The 21012-nt window shown below is 41.3% G+C and overlaps 1 protein-coding gene across 1 annotated transcript in view; it reads right to left on the bottom strand.

Moving 5' to 3' along the window:
- Positions 1-9216: 9216 nt before the first annotated feature.
- MGMT (O-6-methylguanine-DNA methyltransferase) overlaps positions 9217-21012 on the bottom strand; it is a gene marked incomplete at its 5' end in the record, with an annotated part of 236189 nt that continues 224393 nt past the window's right edge. The window contains one exon of the mRNA XM_082267700.1: positions 9217-10181. Within this exon, the coding sequence (XP_082123826.1) occupies positions 10053-10181 (129 nt within the window). The 3' untranslated portion in view covers positions 9217-10052. The remainder of the gene's footprint in view (positions 10182-21012) is intronic.

Here is a 21012-nt window from a genome sequence, read left to right as displayed (position 1 = left end):
TTTTATTGTACCATTACTTTTGACTTGCGTTGTCATAAATATGCAGGCAACCCATAACCGCAACAAGCCAGCAAATTTAACGCTTCATTTTCTTGCGCTCTTTCTTTTATGAAGTTCAGACGACAGCTGTATGAAGTTATTCTATTGTGTACCACGTGGCTGCCTAGAAGAGTTAAATTTTCCCTATTGAAGAATAGAAAAGGGGAGGGGGCCCTGAAAAATGGAATACTTGTGTTTTTTACTAATCAGCGCCCAACATCATTTTCTTTAAAGGCAGAATAATTGAACGTTGCAGAACTCTGGGTGAAAGTACTAACTTTCATTTGGTCCATGTGTATTTATTTTAGGTGAAAAACTGTTACATGTGTTTTTAAGCAGTATTATGTGTAATTACATGTAATCCTACTTTATATTACATTCCCCTCCACTCCAGTAAACCAGCTGAAATTTCACATACGGCTGTCCTTGAAAACATCCTTAGCTGGTTAAAATACGATAAAATGAATAGGAGAAAACTCCTGGTAGCATCTGGCGCAGGATTGTCACCACCAAAAACCTTAAATAGAAAACTAAGCCCAATGTTCTTCAACCTTTAACCTTATCATGTAAAGTGGTAGTATACTCTGCTTTTTAATTTTTACCTACAGGTAAGCCTATAATAAGGTTTACCTGTAGGTAAAATTAATATCTCCTAAACCTCCTCGGTTTAGGAGATATTCACCCTGCATGCAGCCGCTGACACCAGCGGCGCATGCGCTCTGAAGTTTCGGTGTATCTTGCCAGATCTTTCGAGCTCCTTGCCGGAAAGTGAACTCCTGCACGCGTGTGCGGGAGTGACGTCATCGCGGCTCTGGCCTCTCACAACGCCGGAGCCGCCGAACCCGGATCAAACGCCGAGGGAACATGTCAGCTCTCTCAGCGGTGTCCGGGCGACCGTATGGGGGCTTCGTTCTAAGGTAAGTATTTCATAATGTGCTAGTATGTGATGCATACTAGCACAAAATGCTATTGTCCTACTTTTTTTTTTTTTTTCGAGGATACAACCATTTTAACACAAAATCCCTACTTTAAAACCTCACCCTTAAAATGTTCCCTAACCCCAAAAACTTTGGGTGTATTTTAAGTAAAATCAATCTCTTTTTTTTTTTTTGTTTTAAATCAGAACTGTCAGGTTTTTAATCACTGTTTGTGTCTCCGTTAGGGAGATTCACTCTTGATTTGTCCTGCTAACCACTGTCACAATAACTGAAATTGAGGAGAAAAAAAACTAAAATTTACAGTTGTCACCAGCACAGGAGGTGAGTGGGATACTTATTCTGGTGACCCCCTACAGTATCTAATTCTCTCTCACATTAGTGGCATTTAGGAGGTGCTTGTGTCGCCTCCTGATGCCTGTTTTTTTTTTTTTAATTGCCAAATGGCAATTTTCATTGTGGGACCATGCCACAACTGTGAGCCATCTTTTTGTCTCACAGTTGAGAAGTGGCCTTATTAATCTCAATAGGTGAGTGACGCCTGTCAAACTCTGAAACTCTGTGGCCATGAAGAAAAGCACCCTGGTATGTGTGCATCCCTGTCCAGCTGTATTGTTAGGATTTGGATGGGTGGCTAGGGTTCCATAAAACCACATTTCAGCTGCCTTATATTTTTACAACCCCACTGTCGCCAGTGTGAAAGAACCCTAAGGGGTCGTTTAGCCAGGCTTCAAAATATGGCTTCAGAAACACTTTTTTAGCCACTTAAGCCCCGGAAGATTTGCGCGGTCGTGCGCCGCTGTACCTAAACGAATTTGACGTCCTTTTTTCCCCACAAATAGAGCTTTCTTTTGGTGGTATTTGATCACCTGTGTGATTTTTTGATCATGCGCTATAATCAAAAAAAGAGCGACAATTTTGCAAAAATAACAATATTTTTCACATTTTTTTTATATGAAATTCCCCCCCCCCAAAAAAATGTGAAAATCAAAATTTTTTTTAATTTTTGGCCAATTTGTTTTCTGCTACATATGTTTGGTAAAAAAAAATCACAATAAGCATATTTTGATTGGTTTGCACAAAAGTTATTGCGTTTACTACCTAAGGGAAAGATTTTTGTCATTTGTTGTTTTTTTTTTTAACGAGTAATAGCGGCGATCTGCGTTTTTTTTTTGCGGTACTGCGACATTGCGGCGGACAGATAGGACCCTTGACTGACATTTTTGACACTTTTGGGGGTACCAGTGACATTACTACAGTAATCAGTGCTATACATATGCACTGTTACTGTAAAAATGACACTGGCAGGGAAGGGGTTAACTTTATTAGAGATGCAGTGACTATGTGTGTCCCTAGGGGCGTGCTTCTTACTGTGCAGGGATGTGGCTGTGTGTGTAAAAGCACAGATCAACGGTCCTACATAGCAGGACCGTTAGATCAGTGCTTTTACACAGGGAAGAATGACAGGCAGCTTTGTTTACATTAGCCGCCTGCCTTTCTCCCTTCACAGCGGACGATTGCGAGTGACCGGCGGACATCGGGTCCGCCGGTCACACGCACAGAGGTGTCCGTGAACGAGCAGAGGCGGGAGCGTTCCTCCGGCGGCGCGCGTCTGCCCGCTATTGGCTCCCAGGCTAGTGACGTATATATACGTCACTTTGCCTCGCCGGGGGTTGACCGCCGCAGTAAATAGTGGTGCGGCGGTCGGCAACCGGTTAAAGCTCTCTGAACGCTAGTCAAAGCACCTGTTACTAAATAAAATGGTTAGCTTACAGTCCTGTTTACACTTTGCATTTGCTTTGCTTCAAAAATGATATCCCATGTCGCCTTAGTGGTGCTTCAAAGCATCCTCAAAGCCTCCATCTAGAAATCTATGACAAAGCTTGCTTGAAGTACCTTTAGAGAGGCTTTAATTCAGTTTTAGCTTTGCTTTGGAGGGGCATCTGCCAAGCTTCACTAAAGTGTAAAGCTGGACACACACTATACAACTTTTGTTGTAAGATTTCCTTTAGATTTACTTTCAACTATTTAGTATAAGGGCCTGACTGATTGCATACAAATTGAAAGTGTTTAGATTTGACCTCATATTATATGGTTTTGGTAAATCTAAAGGTAAAAATCTAAAGACAATTGAATAGTATGTATGGCCCATAACTTTCACTTTTGTTGACAAAAAAACATTCCCCTCTTGTTGATCTATATACATTGCAAGGATTATAACAACCTTTGTTGCAGATTCCTACCTTTTGGTATTCTGAAGAAATCACTGTTTGTTTCTCTGTGCCAAGTGGGTCTAATGGGAGTGTTTTCATAATTATCAATCAGCTGTGCAGCTTCAGCACACTAATGAGGACAGCTGCTGGGTCTGCATCCCTTTAGACATGTTTCTATTGGGAGTATCTCATCAAAAATGACATTTTTGTTGCAGGGGATGCCCCAAATCTGTCTTGTATCTTAGGCAGACTTCTGGGAAAATTTGTGAGCCAATCACACAAGTAGGAAATTATGTTTCTGGGGTGTGTTTGTGTACAGAATACCTCCAGGTAGCTGCATTGAATTTTCAGAAAATTACAACGGCTGCAGTTTGAAAAGGAAAGGTAATTTTTTATAACATTCGATTACAATATGACTTGTGTCGTAATTGTATAATGCTATATAATTTTTTCTTTATTTCCTATTTTCTTTTCCCATGAAAGTGGAGTTACCCTTTGAAGCTGCAACAAAGCACCACCGAAGCATCATCGAAGCACCCCTGAAGCATGACCGAAGCTTCAAAAATGGATGTTGAAGTGGCAGGCTATTTAATGTGTGTTGAAGTCGAAGCAAGTGTAAATCCCTAAGAGTGTATTTATTTTACTTTGGAGATTTTCTCTTAGTCTCCATTCACACTGCCGCGACTTGTCAGGCGACTTGTCAGCCTGACAAGTCGCGGTCCCTCGCGGTCCATTGACCGCTACAGGACCCGTTCTAATAGGAGTGACACAAGTCGCTCCGACTTAGAAAAAGGGTCCTCTACTACTTCGGGGCGACCTGGAGGCGACTTGCATAGACATTCATTATATGAAGTCCGTGCAAGTCGCGCCAAAGTCGTGGTGCACGGGACTTCACAGGTCGCCCCCGAAGTCGTGCAGGAGTCGTGCCGCTTCAGTGTGAATGCGGTCTTACTCTCTGTTGTGTCTACAAGACAGGAAGTGAAGGAAAGTCTCTGAATAGAAATTATAACAACTGACAGTGGATTTAGCCATTCTGTATCTCTATCAAAAATGAGGACGATAAAATGTTGCCTTTACATATACTTTAACATGAATAAAATAACAATTGTAATATGATCTGACCCCAACACTAACCTTTAACTAACCGATTTCCAGCATTTGTAAAAAAAAAAAAAAGAAGCAGCACTGGCTACATTACTCACATCCTTACTGGTGCTGTCCATCACAATATTTATTTTCTGCCACAAGATGTCCTCAAACTTCCAGACTAAATGAACCCGGAAATACTGTGAGTACAGGGAATGATGGACTACAGTCACAGTAGAATAATGCAAATTGCGCATCATTGAGGACTATCCAGAAACAGAAGGAGCTCCAAAGAGGAATAAGACCCTGTGTGTCACATGACCAGCCTAAAGAAATCTAAAAAAGTATGTTAAAAAAGTATGTTAAAAAAACACAAACACTGCTGGGGGCCATGGGGCAAGGAGGGGGTGGGGGAGTCGCCCGAAACCTTGAGCTGAGCTTTACCAAGGAAAAACCTACCTCTCCCCCCTAAAACAGTTGACTTACCTGATCGTCCCCATCCTGAGCTGAACAATAAATGACGCTGCTTCATGGTATAACGTTAGACCAAAGCTGTAACAGCCTCATGTTTCAAGTATAGCAATTAGATATACAAGGTAGTCAAGCAGACTAGAAACTGGCAGGGTTCAGATTTTTGTACCTACACCCTCAATCTGTATTTATTATAGCAAAGAAAAACTAGTTCGTTAAAAAATTCAGCTACAAATCTTTGCCCCATCTCTCATAATCCTTCACTGCAATCACTTCACAGCTTTTAAATCTATCCCTAAATAGCCTCGACCGCCACAAATACTCCCAATTTATATGTATTCTGAAGGTACCAAGCCAATGCAGCTCTTCAATACAGCTAACTGCAGGAATGTTTCAAGAGGCAGGGCTGTAACTAAAACAAAAATAATTGTGGCTGCACAAAAAAAAAAAAACATATCACTTTCTACAGGTTACAGCGTCTAGCTGAGGTCCCAAAAAAGAGAAAAAAAAACTGAGTGCCCATTAAATAAGCTTGAAAAGAGGTTTTCCTCTTTTGACTGGAGGTGCCATTTAAATTTATTGCAAACCTAAATTATATTGGGTTTTGATTTTTTTATGGCCAAGCACATGAACGCTCGTGACTTCCTGCTTATTTTCATAACACGCAGTACTCCATCATTAAGTTGTCTTGCCAAACACAATACTGGGAAGGATCAAGACATCACAGGAAAATCAGCATTATTAGGCCTGCAAAGAATGCTAACATTGCACCTAAGAAGCGGAGTGGTTTACCTCTGCTTTTAAATAGACCCCCCTGAGGTTCTCATGTCCTAGCACCCTTCATTAGCGGTCACAGCGGCCCACACTCTGGGCATCATTAACAGGCCCTGCAATAACTGACAGAGAAAGGCAATTCTTCATCGTCGTATCTTGCCAGAGCACCTTTCAAAACATGAACATGTGATGCCGAAGCCAGTACTGTAATCCTAGCAGGCAGCAGGCTGTCTCAGGCTGCACACACGAGGCACAGAGGTGTTTTTTTTTTTTGCTGATCCTTATTATAGGCATTCTTAAAACATATTACAAAGTGTGGTGAATAAGGATTTGCTAAATACGTAAAATAAGAAAGAAAAGGATGTGAATTCTTATGATCTAGGCTGCCCTCTATTGAAGAGAGATGGGTGAAACATTTACAGTTTGGAGTTCAGCAAGTCCTGCGTTACAGAGAGACGTTTTATCCAAATATTGCATTAAATACAAATATAACTATGAAAACCTAATAAATTATAAAACATAATAAGGGGAGGTGTATGGCGCTGCCAATATACACTTAATATTCTGTACACATCTCAAAGAGGTGTCAAAGTGCAAAACAAATAATAAAACTATCTCAAATACAGTGAATGTCTCCTTGATTTTGTTGAAATAAAATGATAAATAAGTGACACGTGACTGGATAAAAACGCTTATAAAGTGCTATGTGCAATAATACTGTGCTGTGTATATTCTGGGTGATTAAATAAATTTTATCATTTTATTTCAACAAAATCAAGGAGACATTCACTGTATTTGAGATAGTTTTATTATTTGTTTTGCACTTTGACACCTCTTTGAGATGTGTACAGAATATTAAGTGTATATTGGCAGCGCCATACACCTCCCCTTATTTTCTATTTCTTACTATATATCTTCGGAATATAGTTTTAAAGGTGGGCTGCAGCCATCACTAATAGGGAATCTAAAAATATCTTAAGCGCGGATTTTCTATACTACAATAAAACATAATAAACTACAAGAGGTGAATAAAGGATCAGTATACCCAAATCCATACCTCAGTTAGGGTCTATTCAAGCTTTTCAGCTCTATGACTTATTCTCACCAGATGTGAATTCAATTCATGCAGCTTGCCCCATTTTGCAGGGCAAGGAGTACAGACACACATACAGGATGTGTCTGCCCTTTTTTTGAAAATACTACTTGCCTGGCTGTTTCTAACCTCAATTTTTTTCCCAAACCTGGAACATAAAGAAAAAGGAAACGTTAAAGCGAGTTTGTCAGCAACTTAAATATCAATGTCTATGGTGTGAGTGTCAGGCAACACGCATCTTCTAACTGAGGTTGTCAGCAAAGGCACATTTCTGAGATTAGGGATCCTAGTTTAAAATGTCACTAAGGGGACCTGTTCATACCATAGTGTATTGGACCTCGCACAATATAAACCATGCTAACACCTACAGGATACTGCATGAAGTTTCCACTGTACTTTGTGAGTATTAATCTTTAAAGCCCTGTACCATTTCAAATATTTTTACTGCTTTAAAGCGGTGTTCCAACCTCAGCCCCCCCCCCCTCCAAAAATGAAAAGTTAACAGCTACACATACTGTAGCTGCTGACTTTTAATATTAGGACACCCACCTGTCCTGGAGTCCAGCAATGTCAGCACCGCAGCCAACGTTTCCTTCGACTGCCGGGTGCTGCAGTCGCCATTGCCTGTGAAGGAGCCCGGCAGTGAAGCCTTGCGGCTTCACGGGCGGGTCCTTAATGTGCATGCGCATTTGGATTGGCTCGGCGGCGGGGGAAGGATGAGGGGGCAAAACTTCCGCCGCCGCGCCATCTTCCGTAAGTGGGGAAGGGTACCTGTCAAACACAGGTACCCGTTCCCCCCTCCCCCCTGAAAGGTGCCAAATGTGGCACCGGAGGAGGGGAGGAAGCAAATGAGCAGAAGTTTCACTTTTGGGTTTAACTAGGAAATAGTATAGTTATATTCCCTGTGTTGCTTGTTTGCCTTACCTCATAATGATGTGCTCACATGTCGCAGCTGCAGTTTGTAGTGCCATGGCTGATCATTTTCCCTATGTCCATATATTCAATCACCTTGCTTGTCCTATTTGCTAAAGGGACAGGCAACATCTTGTTCTAGGTCAAGTAACATCCAGTGCATGCCTTACTGCTTCCTCTGTCCTACATCAGAAATGTAGGAGTGCCAAGTGAAAGTGTCTGTAAACCCTTACATACATTATACTCAGTGAAGTGACTGCCTCAGGTGATACACAAAGATGAAACAAATCCCCCTACATAAGTTGTACTTGTTTATTTGCAGTCTTTTCTTCTCCACATCAATTCAAAGACCAGAATTTATAAAGCTTGTCAGAGCGATTTGAAAACACAGCACACAGGAACAGAGTTGAGGCTGTCAATCGCCTGGAGATCCCCCCACTGTCACCTTTTTTCTCTTGGTGTCAGGAAAACAAAGCAGCAGACAGAAATGAGACTTAGTGCTCTTAATTGGGTTATGTATACCCTTTAGAATAATTTATGGCTATCCATGTGTCAAGTTGTGGCTGCAAATGCATAACGCTGGTTAACAGTCACAATAGGTTATGTTATGGTAGACATACTATGCTGTTCACAATACACTCTTATAGCAGAACGTTTTTTTTTTTTTTTTTTTAATATGCCCTGCGCTTGATAAAATGAAAAAAAAAAAAAAAACAGCTTTCTGTGCAACACCCACTTTATAGCCAGCAATTTTCCCTGAGGAAATTCCACTCCACCACTAGATGGCGCTTTTTGTTCAGGTTGAATGATGGCATCTTATAGCCCACTTCCTGTTAGCTTTTATTGTAAGTAAACTCTTTTTTGCACTAGTACCTACAGGTAAGTCTATAATAAGGAAACCTGCACTGTTTAGAAGATGTTCATTATGCATGCGGCCGGTGATGTCATGGTGCATGCACTCTGAAGGGACAGCACTGGTATGCATGGGAGTGACATCATCGCAGCGTGGGCAATCAGACGGGTGGGGCATTTGAACCCGGAAGGAAGACAGGGTGAAGATGGAAGCCCTCTCAGTGGTGAAAGCGCACCGCTGGGGGGGGGGGGGTTCATTCTAAGGAAAGTATTTCATAATCTGCTAGTTTAGTATGTGATGCATTCTAGCTCATTATGTCTTTACCTTTCGGGGTTTACAAAAAATAAATAAAAACCGCTTTAAGATGACATGGAAGCACCCTTTGGGTGTATCATCCCATCAGCCTGGGTTCACAGTACTGCATAACAGAATGTCAATCATATGTCTTTATACAAGTGATGTTTAATGGTGCGAGGACCGCCCACTGCTGACTCCAGACAAGAGGAGAAATGACCTGTGACAAAAGACTACTGTCTTATAGTCTTATAGGTATGTATAAGGGGAATTTTAAAAGGAAAAAAGGAAAAAAATTACGCGGGTGGGTGGATATATATATATATATATATATATATATATATATATATATATACTGTATATGTTTTTTTTTTTCTTGTTTTTTTTAAGTGCATTTTAAACTCTTGAAGCCTGCTTTCCGAGTAGGACATTCAGCATTTGAGTACTTCTATCAAAGTATACTGTTATAGCTACTGTATATATGTGTGCTTAATAAACAGGGACAAGGCATAAAACACAAGCCACAATAAATATGAAACACAGCAGCCAAATTTATTCTTTGAAAAAGCAAAGCACAGCGAACAATCACCATTTTTAGTAACCTAATACCCTTGTCGTATGTAATTTTATTTTTACTGGCATGAAAACACAGAAAACTACAAAGGAAGCCAGCCTACAAAAAAAAGAAAACTGTTATTTGTATCTTTTCAACAACTATTTAAGATATAAAAGGCAGTGAAAAATATCTTAACAGACATCACAATGGAGTTTCCTTTAAAAATTTTGCAATATATTTTTTTTCCTGTGTATTTGTGACAATGACATATGTGAAACATTGTTCTGGAAGCGGAGACATCAAAGATTAGGTGGGAATGCTGGGCATCAAGCTTGGCAGAGGTACAGGATCTCAGTACAAAGCCAGCAGTGACAGGGAGGTGTGTGCGTCTGCTGGGTTTTATTTTGACTTTAGCAGCATGCAAAGCTACACTGTCCCTCTTCTATTAGCCAGATGCTTTTGTGGAGGGGTAGTTGGAGCTTGAATTTGCCACGCCCCCTCCCTCTCTCTTCCTTACATTAATGGGCATTAAAAGTGGAACAAAACAGAACCCAGGATGGGAGCAAACTACAAGCCCAACAGGAGCAGTCTGCTGTATTCATTTTCCTGTAAAATGTAAAAACAAGACCCAGCACACTAGCGGCATCCCTTAGGAGGTACGCAAGCCTTTCTAATATAGCGGTGCCACTTCTGATGCTGTATTATAATGATATGTCAATCAAATATTTACCATTTTTGCAGAATTTTACTCTAACGTGCAAACCTATAGCGCTGTTATGTGTTCTGGCTGCGGTACAACTCGATGTGAAGAACACTAAAAATGTTTTCATGTTTCCTTCACATTTTTCTCGTGCGACAATAGCCAGAGCTTCACGTGATTCTTACTGCCGCCGCTGTAGTTGCCAATTTTGCCGTCGCTGCAAATCACTCGGTGGCAGGGTATAATAAGTGGCACCTGGGAGAAAAAACAAAAATAGAGAAATACATGTGAGAGCAATGTCAACCATAAACAGTTATATTGTTTGTCTAAACTGAGCAGACTGGACAGTACGAGGAGAAAATGTGAAGCATTAGGCCCTTGTTAGGGTTGAGGAAACCATGTTCAGCTGTCCCATAACCCAAACATACATATCAAGTGCACAGACTAGCCAAAGCCTGCAAAAGAAATTTGAAAATTCAAAGTAGTTCATGTGCTAATGATTATAAAGGAATAGTAAAACTATAAAATATAAAGTAACATTCATGTTACAATACATAATTGTTTACAATTTCAGTTCTGACGTATTATTCTATTCAGCCAATTTTGTGATTCAACACATCAGACAGCCACACTACACAGCCAGGCAAGTGACAACATTAGTAAAGCACATACTGCAGGTGCAGCTATTAATAAAGGAAATAGTTCATTTGAGCCAGCTTGGCCAAAAATATTTAAATTCCAAAATAATAAAAATAGTACCAGTCTAATGCCCCTGAACTTGTGTCAGTCGGATCAGACTTCAACAAAATGGTGACTGTCTGAGCACAGACACCGATTTCCAGTTGCATAAATGTGAATGAGATGGGTAAAAGTTGGCTTCAGCTCATGTTCACCTATAGAGAACTCCTCAGACACGTTTCAACCTTTTCTATGATTAAGGCACCAAAAAGGGTGAAACACGTCTAAGGCTTTCTCTACAGGTGGAAAACAGGAGCCAAAGTCATCTTTTACCCATCTCATTCACATTTATGTAACAGGAAATCGGTGTCTGTGTGCAGATGGTCACTATTTTATTGAAAACTATTTAAAGTAACAAAACCTGGAATTAGGCTTTCAGTTAAAAAAGAAAAAGCTAGAAGATGATTAGTTACGTAGTTACATAGTAGTCGAGGTTGAATAAAGACAACAGTACATCCAGTTCAACCTGTGTAGGTGTGTGTAATTTCCCATACCTCTGAATGTTTTGATCTTGGAGATGTATGTCCAAGAGTCTTTTAAAAGTAGCCATACTGCCCGCAATTACCACCATTTGTGGAAGAGAGTTCCACAATCTTATTGACCTCACTGTAAATAACCCCTTGCTCCACGACGAGGCCTTCTTTGCCATAATCTGCCACTTTTCTTTGATGTGTTATTACAGGCTCCCTGATAACTTGGTTACGAGCTATGGCTTGCTTTTTTCCCTGATCAGGGACTCACGGTAGTCCCACACTTATGTAGGTGACATTCCTGATACTTATGCTTCTAATTGACAGATGATGTTGGCATTATACGTCTATGAGCCCCGGTTCACACTTCTGCATGTGCGGGGTTCGCATGTAATGTCGGAGCGCACTGCTCCGACATTACATGCGATCGGCTGTGCGGTGCGAGTTTAGCCATACAGTTTGTATGGCTAAATTCGCATCGCACCCGCAGCAAACACGCACAGGAGGCATTTTTGCAGCCGCATCAGGATCGGATCGCACAGCGGTTCACACTTGTGCGATCCGATCCTGTGCGAACTGCACAATCGCACTGCGATATGCGATCAAACTGGGGGTGTCGTTAAGATTACATTGACACCCCCAGCGTATCGCATATGGCAGTGTGAACTGCCTAGGGTGCATGTGCGATGCGGGAACAGGCTGCGAATTTGCAGCCTTCCCGCATCGCATAAGTGTGAACCGGCACTGATGGTTTTGTTTCTATTCTGTTTGTTTTGACTTATGTGGATGACTTTGTGCAATGGATGTTTCACTTATCTTCTGCTGTTACTACCTTTGTTTATTTAAATAAAATATTTGAAAAAAAAAAAAAAAACCCTTGAGTAGCCTGAGGTTAAATCGCTTCTCCTCTAGTCGCATTGTATGGCCTCATGTCCATACATTCCTTGTGACTGAATAGTTTTTTTTCTATGCTGAGATCACTGTTGAAGAATTTATAAATCGCTATCATGTCCCCTCACAGGCATCTCCAGAAAGAATAAATCAAGCGCTTGTAAACGCTCCTCATAATTTAGGTCCTCCAATCCCCTAACTAGCTTAGTTGTCCTTCTTTGGGTTTACCACGCACAGCTGCTCCAGATTCTAATCTTTTAAATCTTAGCAAGTTCTACTCATTGAGGGGCCCATGTAAATGAAGTGCATGAAAATACAAGTGAACCTCACAATGGGATATATTAAACATGCAATAATGCACTTTACCTCTATCTTGCTCGTCACCCATGTTCAATGAGCAGCAAAGTGAATTACAGTGAGTGTGAATTGCAAGTATGCCTGAACTACTGCTTTTACTTTAGACACAAACCGTGCTTACTATTGTTCTTTTTTAAGTCTTAATATGCTTGGAATACGATAATCTAATAACAATGCACAGTAATTTAAAATTACATAACGCATTTTAAAAAGTTTGTTTATTCATTGCTCATTTATGGTGAATTGAGTTATGGCAAAAGGTGTCCTTTCTGGGTCAGAAACTAAGACCTCATAACTTACATCTGTAATTTCCCAATTGGCAGATTTGCAAAAAATTGTTGAAGTCCAAGAGCAACTAATAAAATCTGACACTTCCAAAGCTCAACACTAATCCTCAAGAGATTTTCAGTTGCACCACCCATACAACCAAATTTTTTTTCTTATTGATGATCACACATTGCTAAAACTATCTAACTACTTTGTCAGAAGTGGGCTCTGCATGAAATTGTGCAATGCTGCAATTGTGTACCTTCAACTGCTGATGAGAACATCATGATGTGGCAATGTCTAACACTTTCCACCAAGTCACTGGCTGCAATTTTTGTGAGAATGATCATAGGAATTCACGGTCAACTGCAAGCAATTTTTGGTTTCACAACAGAAAAACCCCATATACTGCCTTGTGGTGAAAAGCAAAAGTACACCACTATTTGAATCTACAATGGGTGAAGAATGCAGTACTGTGGCATGCATTTATGATGCTCTGATTCTAAGCTAATGAATACTGAGTGTTAACCCAATTATTTTCACAACACAAGTGATGAGTCAACTGCAGCATATGGTACAACCAATGTGATTCACTAACTAAATTGTCTTCTGTAAATGTATTTGATGATGTGGTATAGAAGTTATATGCACCCAGTTAGACCCCTGAGAGCAGCCAAAGCTCTGAGGTAAAGGTAGACAGGGCTTACAATAATCAGCTGCATCACATAACTTGATTAACCCCTTCATTATGTACCACACATTCCCCAAACAGTAACACTGAGCACAATGCGAACACCATAAATCAAATAGCGCAACACAGAGGCAGGAAACCCCTATGGGGTTCAGCAGCAATTCATGGGACATCACGGTACATAGTAATGATAACTCAAAACTATTTCTTTCACAATATTTTTATTAAATAAAGGCAAACTCACAAAACAGTGAACAGTTGCCAAGACCAGTGGCTGAGAGTGGTTTGAGAATGACAACATATATACCACTATACCAGTCTATTAGGGTAATATCGAATCATGCAGCTGTCAATGGTTAAAGTCTAGAGAATACGCTAAGTAAACAGTATTTCAGAAATCCTCATGTAAAGATGCCATGCAGTATCTGAAATTTACCTATGTTCGTTTGTAAAGATAAAGTCCGAGAGTCTCACGGTGTCTCACAATAAAAAAAATGGAACCCAAAAGTGTGGTCAGAAGGCAGTTAACAGACCTAGCGTACTGGCATCTGGCTGTAAAAAAACAAAAATAAGGAGAGCAAGAGAAAGGAATAAAAAAAAAAAAAAAAAAAATCAGAAAAAAGAAAAGAACAAGGGGAAGAGTAAGAGAAGGAAACCAAAGAAAGAGGAGTCATAAAAAAGGTAAACCCCAGCCCAGGGAATCCAAGGCTATCACCAGTAGGCTTGACAGAATTTCCTAGGAGATCCAGAAAGCTGGAAAGCGGGCTCATCACAGTAATTTGTCATTAGTGTCCGCAAGTATTGCTGTAAGCTTCTCATTCGTCAACTTACATTGCACCCATTGCTTCACCTCCTCAAAAGAGATTTTTTTTCCACGCCTTTGCAATGGTTTGTTTAGTAGCCATGAAAATGTGTGAAGAATGAAAAAGGGCCTCCCACATTTTGGACTAGTCTTCAGGGGATTGAAAGGCACCGAAATCTGCCTCTCATAAAGTAACAAAGCTAGGCCCTGAGTAACCAGATGAGTACTGGTTTTCGAATGCAGTCGAAGGTTGATAGCTATCATAATTTCTAACCAGGGTGTCTAAGTAGTGAATTTGAATATAGAGGTATTTCTCTCGGTCAGGAATATTATACCTTTCCTGAAGCTGCTGGAAAGTGTATACTCCTCTGGTCATGAGAAAACAACGGACAGTTGTCAGGGCTTTGGAACACCACTAATGAAAGCTATGGGTGGTCATCAAACCCTGGGGGAAACCAGGGGCAGTTGAAGACCTCCAGTAGAGGTAGGTGAGGTGAAAGAAGCCCTGTAGAAAATTGAAACAAATCCCATTTTGAGAGTGAATGAGATAAAATAGGATTTAGAGGCTTAGGACAAAACTGAGCAGGCAGCCATAAAAGTGATGATAACGTGACAGGGTCCACATTCACTAGATCAAGGTATGTCAAAAGAGGAGCCAACTCTCCAGCATACAGCTGTTTCAAGGGTGCAATTTGCACTGCTTTATAATAGTGCATCAGGTTTGGAACTCCCAAACTACCTACTCAATTATGTTTGTATATCACTGCCTGATTCAATCTTGACCTAGTCGATCCCCAGACAAATTTAAGAATTCCATGTTGCAAAGAATTCAATATATGTGGGAGGATTGAAACCAGTAGAACTCGAAAAGGGTACAGGAGTTTCGGGAGAAGGGTCATCTTGATCGTATGGATGCGGCCCATCCAAGAGATCAAAGATTTGTCCCACGATTCCAGTAAGGAATATATAATGAATGGTAGGTCGATGTTAAGTTGATCCCCAAATATGGACTAAAGGGTGACCAATGAAATGAGAAATTTGTTGTCAAAGAGCACTAACCGAGTCCGGCAATGAAACATTTAGTGCACGTGATTTAGTCTGATTAACTTGAAGTCCCAATAAGGAGGCGAAATGGTGCAGAAGAGATAATAAATTATGAAGACTGGTGTGAGGAGAAGTGACATACAGTGAGGGGAAAAAGTATTTGATCCCCTGCTGATTTTGTACGTTTGCCACCTGACAAAGAAGTGATCAGTCTATAATTTTAATGGTAGGTTTATTTTAACAGTGAGAGACAAAATAACAACAACAATATCCAGAGAAATGCGTTTCAAAAAAGTTATAAATTGATTAGCATTTTAATCAGAACTACACGGGAGAATCTTGTCAATGATCTTAAGGCAGCTGGGACCATAGTCACCAAGAAAACAATTGGTAACACACTACGCTGTGAAGAACTGAAATCCTGCAGCACCCGCAAGGTACACCTGTTCAAGAAAGCAGATGTACAGGCCCATCTGAAGTTTGCTAATGAACATCTGAATGATTCAGAGGAGAACTGGGTGAAAGTGTTGTGGCCAGAGGAGACAAAAATCAAGCTCTTTGGCATCAACTCAACTCGCCGTATTTGGAGGAAGAGGAATGCTGCCTATGACCCCAAGAACACCATCCCCACCGCCAAACGTGGAGGTGGAAACATCATGCTTTGGGGGGTGTTTTTTTGCTAAGGGGACAGGAAAACTTCACTGCATTAAAAGGGAAGATGGACGGGGCCATGTACTGTCAAATCATGGGTGAGAACCTCCTTCCCTCAGTCAGGGCATTGAAAATGGTTCGTGGATGGGTATTCCAGCATGACAATGACTCAAAACACACGGCCAAGACAACAAAGGAGTGGCTCAAGAAGAAGCACATTAAGGTCCTGGAGTGGCCTAGTGAGTCTCCAGACCTTAATCCCATAGAAAATATGTGGAGGAAGCTGAAGGTTCGAGTTACTAAACATCAGCCATGAAACCTTAATGAGGATCTGCAAAGAGGAGTGGGACTAAACCTGATGTGTGCAAACCTGGTGGCCAACTAGAAGAAACCTCTGACCTCTGTAAATGCCAACAAGGGTTTTGCCACCAAGTACCAAGTCATGTTTTGTGAAGGGGTCAAATACTTATTTCACTTTATAAAATGCAAATCAATGTATAACTTTTTTGAAATGTGTTTTTCTGGATATTTTTGTTGTTATTCTGTCTCTGACTGTTATAATAAACCTACCATTAAAATTATAGACTGATCATTTCTTTGTGAGGTGGCAAATTTACAAAATCAGCAGGGGATCAAATACTTTTTTCCCCCACTATACATAAACCACTTGCCAACCGGGTCTTAGCAAAATGACGGCTACAGCGCGGTCGGCTTATTCTGGGAGGGCTTACAATGACGTCCTCCCAAAATTGCGCTACCCTTGCACCCCCCTGGGGCTCACACACGGAAGTGTCCGTGTTCGTCAGGTTTACCGGATCCGGCGCATCATGGATTGTGGTACAGGCCCAATCTTGAGAGTGGCATGTCCAGTTCAGTTCTCTCCTCGCATGCTCTACACAACGATCCGTACAGCTTGCGATGAAAGGAGGGAGACCGCAGCACTGCTCACCCGTACCCTATCTGTGCATCATCCTTGCCTCATTAATGCCAATCTGTGCCTAAATCATGCCCATCTGTGCCTCATCAATGCCTCAACCATGACAATCTGTGTCTCAATCATGCCCATCTGTGCCTCACTTGTGCCCCAATCACACCCACCTGTGCCTTATCCGTGCCTCAATCATGCCCCATTCATACCAATCTGTGCCTCAATCATGCCCATCTGTGCATCATTCGTGTCGCTATCATGCCTCATTCATGCCAATCTGTGCCTCATTCATGGCCATCTGTGCCTCATCCGTGCCCACCCATGTCTCATCTGTGCCCACCCATGTTTCATCCATGCTCACCCATGTCTCATCCATGCTCATCTATGCCCTACCACTGCTCATCTGTGCCTCATCAGTGCACATCCATGCCACATCAGGGCTCATCTGTGCCACATCAGTGCTCATCCATGCCACATCCATGCCACATCAGTGCTTATCCATGCCAAATCAGTGCTCACCCGTGCCACATCCATGCCACATCAGTTCTCATCCATGCCAAATCAATGCTCATCCATGCCACATCAGTGCTCATCTGTGCCACATCAGTGCTCATCCATGCCACATCAGTGCTCATCCGTGCCACATCAGTGCTCATCTGTGCCACATCATTGCTCATCCATGCCACATCATTGCTCATCCATGCCACATCAGTGCTCATCTGTGTCACATCAGTGCTCATCCGTACCTCATCAGTGCTCATCCGTGCAAAATCAGTGCTCATCCGTGCCACATCAGTGCTCATCTGTGCCACACCCATGCCACATCAGTGCTCCTCTGTGCAACACCCATGCCACATCAGTGCTCATCCGTGCCACATCAGTGCTTATCAGTGCCCTACAGTGCCTCACAAAAGTGTAATGGGTAGTCAGGAAATTAGATTTGTAATTTTATGTCCCTAGAGCACCTGACGGTGGGCCTCTGTATGTGGCTAGGCTGTGTAAAAGTCTCACATATGTGGTATAACCATACTCAGGAGGAGTGGCAGAATGTATTTTGGGGTGCAATTTTGTACATGCAATGTGTTCGAAATAGCCTATAATTGGACAACTTTGCGTTTTTTATTTTCTTTTCACATATTCCAAATACGTGTGGAAAAAAATGACATGTTCAAAAGACTCATAACGCCTCCCAGTGTTGGGGTGTTTGCTTTTCAAAATGGGGTCATTTTGTGGGTGTTTCCATTGTCCTGGTGCTCCAGACTCTTCAAAAGTGTGATAGGTTGTCAGGAAATTATGAGTAATTTCTGCTCCAAGACTGCCTGGAGGTGCTACTTGGATGTTGGGCCTCTGTATGTGGCCAAGCTGTGAAAAAGTCTCACACATATGGTATTGCCATACTCAGGAGGAGTAGCAGAATGTATTTTGGGGTTTAGTTGCAAGTATGCCTATACAGTGTGTGATAAAAACCTTGATAATATGACAATTTTGTAAAAAAAAAATAAAAATCTTCATTTTGAGAAGAATTGTGGGAAAAAGTAACAACTTCATAAAAACTCACCATGCCTCTCACTAAATACATTGGAATGTCTACTTTCCAAAAAGGGGTCATTTGGGGGGTATTTGTACTTTCCTGGCTTGTTAGTGTCTCAGGCCGGCATTACATTAAGTGTGATAAATTTTCAATAATTGGCACCATAGTTTGTAGACACTAAAATCTTCACAAAGACCAAATAATATATATATATATATATATATATATATATATATATATATATTAAAGATATGTAGCAGTATAACTTTTGGCTAAAATTTATGAAGACAAATTGCTAAATTTATGTAGCAGGATTCCCAGCCGTTTTGCTGGATATGGGTCTGCCTGGGTTTCCGCTAGCAACAACAGCACATTTAAGAATGTTCTCCAAGTGTGAGCACCGAGACAATGACCAGTCCAGTATCTTTGGGTTTTTGTATTTATTGAGAACTTGGATGGGAGAAGGGAATGAGTGGGATACTCCTTTGGTTCAACTATGCACAAATTGCTAGGGACAACTGAAAAATGCAGAGTGGCGCTGACGTGACGCTGGCTAGAAGCCGGTCAATGCTGGTTGACGCTGGTTAACGCTGGCTTGCCGCCTGTTGATTCCAAACTGACTTTGGACTGCTTTCTTGCATAAAGAAGTCCTCTTTGAGTTCCCTTAAGCACTCCTTGCTGAGGTAGCTACTTGTACCACTGCTACCCCCTTTCACTCACTTATCTTCAGGGCTTAGACTCTGGCACCCCCTTTTCTAAGCCTTCCTCTACTGGTTAGCTGGCTTCCGGATCCCTCTGACCTTCTAGAGTGGTCCACTCTCCTAGGCAGACCCCCTGGCCAGTTTCAAGTACTCACAATACTGTTTTTCCTGGAAACTTCTGGCCAGCAGCTCCACTCGGTCCACAGCACACTGGATCCCTCTCTGCAGCTCAGCCAACCTTCGTCCTCCAGGTCGACTGCCCAGGACACCCTCACTAGCGCTGACAGGAGTCACCCTCCTCCTGGGACTCTGCTTCCCATCAAAGATGCCCTGTCACATGCTCCCCTCAGACTTATAACTCATCCCAGGGGGCATTGTGGCAAACTCCGCCCACTGAGATACCCATAAGCCCTGGTGTGCTATTGGCTATGTTTCAAGGCCACCTATATGCTTTTTCCTAGCACCTACCTAGGAGGGTGCTACATTTATAACCAAAACAAAGAAAAATGCATTTTATTTTTTACAAAATTTTCAGTTTTTTTTCATTTATAGCGTAAAAAAAGTGATGAATAAATACTACCAAAAGAAAGCTCTAGTTGTATGAAAAAAGGTCAAAAATATCATATGGATACAGTGTTGCATGACTGAGTAATTGTCATTCAAAATGTGAGAGCACCTATGGGGGGTGGCATGGTTCGATCCCTGATAAGGCACATAGTAACGGTCAAGACTACCTGGGTCTCTAAATTGTAGCATATTATGAGAGTCACTCATAGTAAAGAAAGAAGATAGTGGGAGCTCGCATTTAAGGAGCAGGCAACAGTAATGATGGTCCCAAGGGTAACCAGTTCCAGAAATCAAATGTGCTCTGAAAATCAAGACAGTACGTTACCCAACCAAAGACCACTCCTGTTGGTGAAACCCCACCGATATCGTAGATCATGAGCTTGCAGAAGCTGTATAAGGGGTTTTAGTGCTCGACGTTTCCGTATAGTCGATTGAGACAGATCAGAAAATGTTGTCAATGGGAAGAAGTTTTACCTTCCAACAAGACAATGACCCAAAGCACACAGCAAAAATGACTTGCATGGCCTAGTCCGAGCCCAGACTTAAACCCAATTGAAAATATATGAAATTACTTGAAGACTGCAGTCCACAAATGGTCACCATTAAATTTACCTAAACTTGAGCAGTTCTGCAAAGAAGGGTGGGAAAATATTGCAAAGTCTAGATGTGAAAATTTAGTAGAGACATATCCCAACAGACTAAAGGCTGTAATTAAAGCAAAATGTGGTCCAACAAAATACTGACATAAGGGGGGTGATCCTTTTTTCTAACTCAGTGATTCTGTTTTTTATTTTTTTCTGACATGTTGGAATTATATCTTTCACTTGGATGTTATAAGTTGTACTAGTAAATACAGCTGGATAAAACAAAAACTGTGTCTGTCTTCATTTCAGGCTACAAAGCAACAAAAATATGATTATTTTGAAGAGGGTTCATTCTTTTCTATACCCATGGTGTTTACGCAGTTTAATTGCGCATTACCAATTTGCCTGAAGTTCAGCTTTAGGTAAGCCATATTGTGTTTTAAGTATGACAGTACTTTACCCTTCTTATCATCAAGGCATTTCCTTATCCAAACACTAATAATTGTCTTACCCTGCCATTTTTTTTTGCTGGTCCTTGCTCCTGCTTTCAATTGCATTGCTTAGGTTGGGGTCGCTCATTGTCTGGTTACTTTATTTATTTCTGCACACTTGCACTGTTTGTTCTTGCAGTTTTGTCACTCAAAAATCTGCCTCCTCCTTCAGAGTTATTCTGCTGTCTTTCCTGTTTAGGCTTTAGTTCATACTTAAGCTCCTGAATTTGTACTAAATCCACAAAAAGCTGACATTAAGGCTTACAAGTCAATAATATATATCATATCTCAGCTAATGCAACAAAAGACGTTAACGAGGTACCCAACAGAGGTCAGAGGGTAGGCAAAATAGGTGTCCACTCTCACCAACTTA

This window comes from Pelophylax lessonae (genome assembly GCF_965119305.1).
Source record: "Pelophylax lessonae genome assembly, chromosome: 9".
Lineage (NCBI taxonomy): Eukaryota > Metazoa > Chordata > Amphibia > Anura > Ranidae > Pelophylax > Pelophylax lessonae.
The sequence above is the reverse complement of the archived record's forward strand: the minus strand, read 5'-3'. Positions and strand labels throughout refer to the sequence as shown.